At 36.4% G+C, this 11,010-nt stretch overlaps 1 protein-coding gene and 1 long non-coding RNA gene across 2 annotated transcripts; both read left to right on the top strand.

Annotated features, from left to right (window-relative positions):
- The first annotated feature begins 534 nt into the window (after positions 1–534).
- Positions 535–2,286, top strand: LOC114283286 (uncharacterized). Its single transcript, XM_028226105.2, has one exon. The coding sequence runs from the start codon at positions 535–537 to the stop codon at positions 2,284–2,286; it is 1,752 nt and encodes a 583-aa protein (XP_028081906.2).
- Positions 2,287–8,412: 6,126 nt separating this feature from the next.
- Positions 8,413–9,365, top strand: LOC114301823 (uncharacterized). The gene is made up of 3 exons (XR_014360419.1): positions 8,413–8,734; positions 8,834–8,941; positions 9,033–9,365. It is a non-coding gene; the product is annotated as an uncharacterized LOC114301823 (long non-coding RNA).
- The last annotated feature ends 1,645 nt before the right edge of the window (positions 9,366–11,010 follow it).

Here is an 11,010-nt window from a genome sequence, read left to right as displayed (position 1 = left end):
TTAATCACATTTTGTTTACCGAGTGAAATGTGAGCCAGAATAGTTATTGTTTCCCAATGTATTATTTTTTCAATATCCCAATTTACTTGATAGATGTGTTAATTCTGGTATTCGGGGCATATATATATTTTTCACGTGCAGTTCAATCATAACATTTTGCATTTGGATATTTGAGTACTTAAATTGACAGCTTTAGAAACTCAATGTGGCATATTGTGGGTTTTCTTTTTGTGTCATGTTATCTGCTTTTTACTCTCAGCTAACTGCTTTATTGGTTAAATTTTCTACAAATTATGATATTTTTCTTCTTATTGATGGTTATTTTGCTGTGGTTTATGTTTTGGTTATGAATACTTCTTCTGTTTACGCTAAATTGCTTTGGCTGTTTTCTCACGTGATTTATGTGTGGTTGTAATTTATATAACTCAGCATAATCATTGGACTTGAACTTTTTTTTAATTAAAGTATATATATATTTTTCTATATAAAATTTGTCCTATTCACCTAACTTTAATTAACTCGGCATAGTCAGACATGGACAAGAGTTGGATTGCATTAGGTAGCACAGTTGATGGAAGGATAAGTCGGGCATATAATGATGGGGTAATATCATTTCTTCGTTTTGCAATGGCGGTTATCGATCGAGATGGTAAAATTTTGTGCCCTTGTCGAAAGTGTGTGAATGTTGTTCGTCAAAATTTTCAAATTGTTCAAATTCATTTGCTGCAACATGGGATTATTCCAACTTACACTATCTGGCACGTGCATGGGGAACCCCGTGAATCAAATAAGGCTTATCATCATGATATACCCGTTGAGGGCAATGAGGTTTTGGGAGGTATTGATGCCTTAGTGGAAGATCAAATAAGAGGGGAATCAAGTAATACAACTCAAGAGGAGGAGGTTCGCACTTTTGATAAATTATTGAATGATGCCAAACGTGAGGTGTACCTAGGTTGCACAAATTACACTTTGTTAAAATTTGTCATCGAGATACTTAATATGAAGGTAACAAACCATTGGAGCAATAAGTCAGTTGACATGATGCTAGAGTTTTTAACAAAACTTTTACCGAAGGATAATTTGGTTCCAAAGTCAACTTATGAAGCTAAAAAAATACTACGTGAATTGGGTTTGTCATACGAGCTCATTGATGCTTGTGTAAATGATTGTGTGCTCTTTTGGAAGGGGAATGCAACACTAGATAAATGTCCAAATTGTAAGGCTTCTAGATACAAGACAAATCATGGTAGAGGTAAGAAAATCTCTCGTAAGGTTCTTCGGTACTTCCCGTTAACACCGAGATTGAAAAGGTTGTACATGTCGAGGAAGAGAGCCGAGGATATGAAATGGTTCAAGGAAAAACGTCTAGATGACGGTGTATTGAGGCATCCTGCAGATAGTGATGAGTGGAAGGAATTCGATACACAACATCCTGAATTTGCCTTGGAGCCTCAGAATGTGAGGCTAGGGTTGGCTACTGATGGTTTCAACCCTTTCGGAAATATGAATAACTCATATAGTTTGTGGCTTGTCGTACTCATTCCGTACAACTTGCCACCATGGTTGGCTATGAAGGACCCATTTTTCATGCTGTCATTACTTATTCCTGGTGAATCACAACCAGGAATTGATATTGATGTCTACATGAGACCTTTAGTGGAAGAATTGAATGAATTATGGAACAATGGTACATTAACCTATGATGCCTCGACTGGTGAGACTTTCTGCATGCGTGCAGCTTTGTTGTGGACGATACATGATTGGCCCGCATTTGGTGACATTTCTAGATGGAGAACAAAGGGTCATTACTCTTGTTACACTTGCAATGATGAACCATATTTTGAATCTTTAAGAAGTAAGACTGCGTACAGTAACCATCGATGCTACTTGCCTGATGACCACCCAGAAAGGCGAAAGAGTAGAGCATATAATGGCAAGCATGAAAAACGGAAGAGATCTTTGGTGATACCGATAGAAAAGATTGAAGAACAATTGGGCAGCGTGACGGGTGTCACATATGGAAAACATCCAAGCAACAGGAAAAGACCTCGTCAGAACCCAAATTGGACAAAGGTAAGCATCTTGTATGAGCTACCATATTGGAAGAAAAGGAGGCTTCGACACAACATTGATGTCATGCATGTGGAGAAGAACTTTAGTGAAAATGTTTTTGGAACGATGTTGGGAATTGATGGGAAGAACAAGGATACAGATAAGGCACGAATGGATTTCGAAGATATGAATATAAGGAAAGAATTGTGGTTGACAACAAATCCCGATTGATCATATGTGAAGCCTCGAGCCAGCTTCTCATTGACCCCTAAAGAGAGAGAGGGTTTCTTTGAATTCTTGAAATCAGTCAAGTATCCAGATGGGTACGCGGCAAACATTTCGAGATCAGTGAATGCAAAAAATGGTAGATTAACAGGATTGAAAAGCCACGACTGCCATGTACTTATACAACGGATTCTTCCTATTGGGATGCGTGGTTACGTAGATAAAGAGATCAGTACAGCACTTTTTGAGTTAGGTAGCTTCTTCCAAGATCTATGCTCAAGGACACTGAAATGAAGTGAAATGGAGAAATTAGAGGAACGTATAGTACTCATACTATGTAAGTTCGAAAAGATCTTTCCTCCAGCCTTCTTCGATGTGATGGTTCATTTGGCCATTCACTTGCCACATGAGACTATTCTCGGAGGACCTGTGCAATATCGGTGGATGTACCCGATTGAAAGGTAATTTCTAAAATTGTACTTTCAAATGAAAGGTATAGATTATGTTGTGTGCCTAACCATACTCCTAATTAGGTTTCTCGGAGCTTTGAAAAAGTTTGTCACCAATCGAGCTCGACCAGAAGGTTCTATTGTAGAGGCTTACATTGTCAAGGAGTGCATTACTTTTTTCTCAATGTATCTTGAAGGGATTGAAACCGTGCATAATCGAGATGCACGAAATGAAGATTATGGAGTACGTCGTGAAGGTTTGATAATATTCACCGAAACTGCTCGTCCTATTGGCCAAATCAGAAAGCATGATGAGATGTCACAGGAACTTCGTGATATTGCTCATTGGTTCTTATTATACAATAGCCCTGAGATAAAGAAGTATCTTCAGTACGTGTTTCTTATAATTATATATATTTTAACAATTTTCATGTTATTAGTCATTAATAATAGTAGTATTTCACACATTAACCAAAACTATTTGAGTAGGGAACATAAGAATTTGTTACAAATTCCCACTGGACAAGATATAACTCAGATACAACAGAAGGAATTTCCGAAGTGGTTCAAAGAATATGTAAGTCATTTTTAATATTCACAATTGCCCAAACACTATTAGGCTTGTATAAAATACAAACATTACTAACATAATTCAACTGTTGCACATTGCATGTGGATGTAGATAAATAGATTGAGAGTTGATGAGGCACCAGAAGCAACCGAAGAATTGTGGTCATTAGCGAATGGTCCTAATTTGCTAGTGAAAGAGTACTCGGGTTGTATAATCAATGGTGTAAGATTCCATACGAAGGAATTAGACAATCGTCGTCAGAGTCAAAACAGTGGTGTGCTTACCGAAGGGGACTACAAGGGAGAGATGCACGAATTCTACGGTCACTTGTGCAATATTTGGGAATTTGAGTACATGTGTCAAAATAAAGTTGTTTTGTTTCAATGTGAATGGTACAACACCGGTAACACTGGTAGAAGTAGAACAGTACGAGCTGACACATATTGCACAAGCATCGATGTCACAAGCCGATGGTTTCAATCTGACCCTTTTATCTTGCCTAGTCAAGCTAAGCTAGTGTTCTACCTGAATGACACCAAATGGGGGCAACCTTGGCAAGTCGTGCAACAGGTCCAACATAGAGGTGTGTTTGATGTGCCAGAGGTTGGTGATGGAGAACCACCAGATCAACCAGAATTTAATGATGCATTCCAACAAGAAAACATTAACTCAGTTGTCCCGATCAACATTGAAGATATTATTCGATTTCATAGGGATGATATTGAAGCTGAGGTTATTTCAAATAAAACAAAGAGAGATGGTAGAGATGACGAAGAAGATGAAGAAATTAGCATACTTGATGATGATATGGATCCTGATATGGAACCTGATATGGATTATGATATGTAGTTTTTGTTTTTTTTAGGTTTCTATATGGACATTTGTTTTTAATGCATTACATGGTTATGCTATATTTTGTTGCGTCTCTTCAAGTAAAATTATGCTCTATATTTTATGTTTTATTTCAATTTATTCTTTTTAGTTACCAAAATGGCCAAAGGGGAGAAACAATGGGTCAAACCAGGTTTTCTAGCGAAACAGAAGCGAACAGAGTACAAAATGGAAAGATATAAGACAATCAAGAAGAATAATAAGAAAATGGATGCTCTACAATTGAAGCGTATAGCAGCTTCTTTGATGGGTTCTACTCAGCCCAATCGTGTTAATCAGAAGGGAAAGAACATTAGGGTAGATGATGATGACTACATACCGTCAGATCATGAGGATGACACTGATGCTGAGTCCTTTGAAAGTGTTGACGATGAGGTACTATATGTATGGCCATTCATTTTTTTTATTATGTCACCGATATCTATATATTTCTTAATGATGCTTTGTTAATACTATCTTTATATTTCCGTATACTTTATTGGATGAATAAGTCATAAAATAAAACTAGAAAATATACATCCTACATACAACAATAAGCATACCAAAACAAAGCTAAAGGAAAAAAAAAACCTCCTGCACAACCTATAGGAGTAAGTTAGCTGGAACACAAATGTATAACGAAATAAGACATAATTTGACCATGTTGGAAACACCAATACTAGGATTAGTGCATGTGTGTAGCCTGGCCCTCATAATATCAGTAAAACACATGCCAAACACATTTGGGCCCTTTGGGGAATCACGTTTGAAACACTTAAAAACACATTCGAGCCCAAAAGCAATTCTGTGTTGGAGTTTGGCAATACATAATTGCATTTGCTAAACATGTCCCAATGCAGAAACCCATGCCAAATGTTATTATCCATGTTTGGAATCTCTGCCAATTATGCCTCTCATTTTTAGTTTTTAAAAAAATGAAAAAAAATAGACATGTGCATGCAGCTACCAGGACTTGACCTTCAACAACTCTGTGGGATCAAGCCTCAACATCCATTATCGACTTAAATATTTTCAAACTATACAATATATTTATATAATCCATCCATACAAATGAAACATTTTTTTGCTTTGTTTTATTTTTTATATTCTGATATACTTCCATGAATCAAATAAATGTTAAAATAAACACAAGCAAACATACACAACTATATATATATATGTGTGTGTGTGTGCGCGAGGCATATGCCTATCTAGTCATTTTTACACATTTAAAAGCACAAAAAATACATATTTTATAGTAGATTCTTATTTGGTTGAAATTTTTATGTATCTAATATATAATCAAACATTATATCGCTATAAAATAGGTAAATGACTTGGCATTCCATAAAACAAATGGTCAGATAGTCACTCTTGACAACTACTAATGGTGTGTTTGGTTGAGGGATTTTGGGAGGGATTTGGAAAGGGAAAGGGAAAAGGTGTGTGAAACTATGTGAAATATAGGCATGATTTATTCACATTTCACCTACCTTTTCCATTTCCCTTTCCAAATCCCTCTCCAAATCCCCCAACCAAACACAACATAAGACTTCTGAACATGGCATCCAAAGAAAACCAATTATGCATAAGCAAAAGCTATCTCAAAGGGGCCCATAAGCAATCTTCTTTTCCCAATTTTATTTGACAGATTAATATAAATATTTAAAAAACCAATATTTGAGATGATTAAACAAAAAATAATAATAAAGTCAGCAAAGTACCTGTACTGGATTTAGACCAGAAAATGGACATCACAATTGCTCTGGAGATCAAGCTGCCCACTGCAATAACTGGAAGGAACAGCAGAGAGTTCCTGCCTTGATGAGTTTCCATATACATATCTTTACTTATCCATTTTAATGTATGTATTGTTTATGCTTTTGTATTATGTTTTTTAGGGCTTACCAATGCCACCAAAACGATTGGCGCAGTCATCTCTTCAACCTTCGCACGAGGGAATTGTTGTTCCAAATGGGGATTTACCTGACAATGTGGATACCCAACACTCACAGCCACTTAATGTCGATATGGAGGCACCGAGGGAGGCAGCCCCCCAATCTAGTGTTGGTAAGATACTGAATTTTACTAAGCTAAAGAAATTCTCTGTTTTTAATGTAATTCTATGGTGCAAAAAATTTCAAGCAATTTGTTTCATAGGGTTTGTTTTTTTTTATTTTTATTTTTTGGGCTGTAAAAAGTGTTGGGGTATACCCTAGTTTAACTCTTGTAAGTTTTGTTTTGTTCATACATACATACATGTTACCTTCTGTCAAAATGTCTACTTATTCACTTGTGTTACAGTTGATGATTAACAATTATTTAATTTTTTAAAACTGTCATGACTGCTCAATTTTAAACTAAAATATCATTTCTAGGTTCTTATATAGTTGCTTCTCTGTTCTTCTCTGTTACTACCACTTTCTTCTATACTCTTTGTTTGTCTTCAACATAAGGCCAAAAAATTATGCAATTTGTGGGTAAAGGCCAGTGGTGATAAAGTGTTTTTTTATTTTTTATTTTTTTAAGGATTTTCTTTGTTTGGTAGCTGAGAAGATGTGAGAAAGAGGGGAAATAGAAAATAAAATAAAATGTTATCCTTTTGTGCCATCATGCTACTGCGGTTTCTAAGAGAGTGTAAACCTTTGCAATAGTTTCCATTGTGCTTAATTGGGTGAAAATATCTGTCTGCCTTTGTCTATAAAGTTGTGGAATTAGTTATTGAAGAATCTGAGGGCCAAAATTTTGATTTCATTTCTTTGCTCATATTGAATTTTTTTAAGGAGAAATTGTTGGGCTTTTTACGTGAATTGCTTGTTGTGTTGCTTCGTTTGTGATGAGGATTTACCGGGTGGTAATGACTTAATGCACTTGAGAATTTTGCTAACTGAAGAACTGGACCTCGAAATTTTCCGGACTTTAACCTTTAATTGTTGCCTTGCCTTTGTTGTACTACACTGTAATACATTTTTCCAAGTTGTAGTTTTTGTTTAAATGCTTAAATTTAGAACACTATTGTGATATGCTCAAATTTCATATTTGTTGTGTAGTATCCGAGATGGGAGTAGGCCTATAAAATCTGGGTTATGTGAAATCTTAGGTTAAATTGTGTAGCCATGCTTGCAATATTGGTTTAACAGCATAAAGGCCAGGGTATACCCCAGCATAAAGGTCCTCACTGGGGTAATCACAGCCAGCCTTGAGCCAAAAAATTATGCAATTTGTGGGTAAAGAACACTTCATCACCACTGATGGAAGCACCGAAGGTACTGGCATTGTGGTGAGAGTAGCTGAACTACTTACCAAAACAGAGAAGGAGACTAGTGCTGTATAGGAGAAACAGAGAAGAAGACTAGTGAATAGAAAGCAATAGCAGTACGGAAAAGAATCAGCAGGTGCAGCAACTGCAGAACAAAACAGCAGCTGTATAGGAGAGACTGAATAGAAACAAAGAGTAGAGAAGAAATTGGCAGTAACACAGAAGAACGAAAAAGCTGCAGATGTAGGAAAGAGTGAAGAAACAAGAAAATGGAATAGCAAATACAACTGTGAAAAAGAGAAAACAACTTGAGAAATGAAAAGCATCAACTTGAGAGTAGGGAAGAAAGCTGCAGATGTAGGATGATTCTCTTTAGAGTTTATTTAGTTTAGTTTATCTGTTTGGTTTTGTTTCTCTTTTATAGCTCTAGTTTTTTTTGTTTGGTTTGCTGTTGTAAGGCCTGGGGAATGCCCCATTGTAGTTATCATTTTATTTTATGACTTACTAAAAAAAAAAAGTTACTTATATTACTTTTATGATTTTGCTTTAATTAATTGCTAACCAGTCAATGCTATGTCTTTAAAACAGTGCGTAATAGACACCCTCGTGGCTTGACACGCGGGTTGAAGGTTCAAGCAATGGTTCAAAAAGATGGAAAGCTCAAAGTTCCCATACCACAGGAGTTTCGTGTGCCAGTGGGGGATCATGCCTCTCAATTAGTATCCAAAATTGGTGTTGAGGTCCGAACACACTTGCCAGACTTTAGCATTCGCAGGTGGAAACATGTCAACGAAGAAGTTACGGCACCTATGTTTCAACGTCTAACGGTAAAAGTTTTACATAATTGATTGAATTAATGTAATATAATTAATTATGACTTACAAGATTTGTGGCTGCTGCTAGGATCAATTTGACATGGAGGGTGAATCCACTAACGTTAGGAAAGCGGTGGCAACAAAGTGTGGACGGAGCTTAAGCAGCTACACCTACAGACTACGAAAAAAATACCTGAACCTTAAAAGTGCTAAGGGAGAGGAGTATGCTAGAAGCCACCCACCGCCTGAATGTGACCTCGAGAAATGGAAAAACTTGATTGACAAGAAGTGGAATGATACCAATTGGCTGGTAAACTTTTCTTATGTTTATTTATTGTTGACAATTACCTTGTCTTCCTAATATATATATTTTTCTATTGGAACTTGCTCCTTGTAGAAGCAATCAAATTCTAACATTGACAATAGAAATCAATTGAAGACAAAGCATAGGTGTGGGTCAAAATCTCTCCCAGTTAGGGTACACGAGGCGGTAGGTCTTCTTTAATTTTTTTTTCCTTTTTTTTTTTTTAAAAGATGATTCTACTACTGTCGTTCTTATTTAACTTACTAGTTGAACAAAAAAAATCAGACAATTGCAAATGGGGGCCAACTGCCAGAGTTGCCATGTGTTTACAAATCTACACACTTTAATGATGTCACAAAGCAGTGGATTTCTCCGGAGTGCGAAAAGAATTATGTATGTATATTTACCTTTTGTATTAGGATGATTGCAATTATAATTTTATCTTTATTCATTTTTCTATTTATTTTTTTTTTTTAAATGACAGGATAATATGATAAAGATCCAAGCTGAACATTGCTCCGAACCTGGTGTGGTTCCAATTACTCCGGAGGAGCTATCTGTGAAGGTGCTGAAGCCAAGGTTGGGATATGTTAAAGGACTCGGGTTGAGGCGTTCCTTCTCTGTCAGGACTACCAGTGCTTCGACTGACAGTGACTATGTGAGGCGTCTAGAGATGGAAATACAAGAGCAAAAGGAGGAAATTCAGTCACAAAAAGAGGAAATTCAGTCACATAAAGAGGAAATTACAGCACAAAAACATGAAATTCAAGTACAAAAAGAGGAAATTCAAGCACAAAATAAAGAGATAGGGAAGATAAATGGGTCAATTGGCGAGCATTTTGAAATCACATCAAGCATCATGGAGTTTCTTAAGAAGCAAGGTTTCAAAGGACAATTTAGAGGATGAGGTATCCCATGAACTCCTACATCGCCTTTTTGGTAAGTCTCGCCCATTTTATCATTTCAGCTTTCATCATGTTGGTTAGTATATACTAGTTAAATTACAGCAGTTTGACTACTTATTAACTAAGATTTAACAAGTTTGAATATGTATTTAATGAAAATAGATTCATTATCAAAATTCTTACTTAGCATGACCCTAGTTAAAATACACACTAACCAAAGTAGAGACAAAACTATGTGTTTACATTTTTGTGTATTTTTGCTAGGCAGTGTTGGGAGTTGCTCTAAGTTAGTGATGTGATTAATAATGGGTGTCTCTCTGATTGAGTTTTTCACAATAGTAGAAGTGAATGAACATTTATTGAATCTCAGGCAGTAGGTTGGTCAGGTTTGTATATCACTTTATGATTGCTGCTATTTTTTATTTGCTTTAATTATTCTTTTGGATTGTATTACTTTTTTGAACACCATGAAACAGCACTTGAACTCATTAAAAACACGTAACCAGATGTACTCTTTCTGTCTTCAATATCTCCGACATAGTCGTTATCCGTAAACACCAACAACTCAGCATCTCCTGCTTTCTTATAATGAATTCCATAGTTCACAGTCCCTTTTAAGTATCAAACTGCTCTCTTAGCTGCCTGTAGATGAATTTCCCTTGGTTTTGCCATATATCTACTTATGAGACAAGTAACAAACATCATGTTCGGTCTCGTGGCAGTGAGATACATTAAACTACCCACTAGCTGCTTGTAATACGTCTCATCAACTAAGTCTCCATTTCCGTCTGCTTATTTTGAAACCTGGAATAGAAAGTTTTGGTGTTGCTTCCTATTGCTTCCATCTTGGTGACCAGAAAGTTTACATTACAAAAAAACCATCTTCTAGTGCTAGTTTTTTAGGTAAATGAGATGGTAATGAGTGGGGACTGGAACAGGATTAAGCTTGTAAACACGTAGACTAGTGTTTGCTGTCAATCCCAATCAACCCAGCTCTACTTGACTAAGTTCTTTGCTTTACTTTTTTCGGGTCAAAAAATTTCAGTTGAAGCAAATGGTGTAGTTAAGAATGCCTCAGCAACGGCTCAGCAAACATAAATCTAGGAATTAAACTTGTCAATTTGTTTGTATTTTACACTAGATTGGGTTAGTAAAGATTTCCGGCTCATAAATTAAGATTGAGAAGTAAAACAGAAATTGAACTCAGCTGGGACCGAGTTGAATAATGCGATAAGTAATCCTTTCTTTGGTGCTGCTGGAGTCTGCTGGTGTGTGTTGCTACTGGTTTTTGCGCTGCTAGTGTTGCTACTGGTTTTGTGCAGTTACTGCTGTATGTTAAACCTGCTGGAGTCTGCTGGTGCAGCTGCTTCTTGTGCAGCTACTGGCTTATTTAGTGTATGTTGTTAAACCTGATGAGTGGAGGGCCTGTGCATGCTGCTGGTGGTGTATGCTCTGTTTGTTTGTTGTTCTGTTTTATTTTTCTTTTCCTGTCTTTTTTGGTTCCTCTTGTAGGATTGGTTTCTCACTTGATGCTCTTTGCTCTTCCCTCTTTGTTGA

Source organism: Camellia sinensis, chromosome 2 (assembly GCF_055761805.1).
Source record: "Camellia sinensis isolate YWXY chromosome 2, ASM5576180v1, whole genome shotgun sequence".
NCBI classification, from domain to species: domain Eukaryota; kingdom Viridiplantae; phylum Streptophyta; class Magnoliopsida; order Ericales; family Theaceae; genus Camellia; species Camellia sinensis.
Note: the sequence above shows the minus strand (reverse complement) of the source record. Positions and strands in the feature narration are given on the sequence as shown.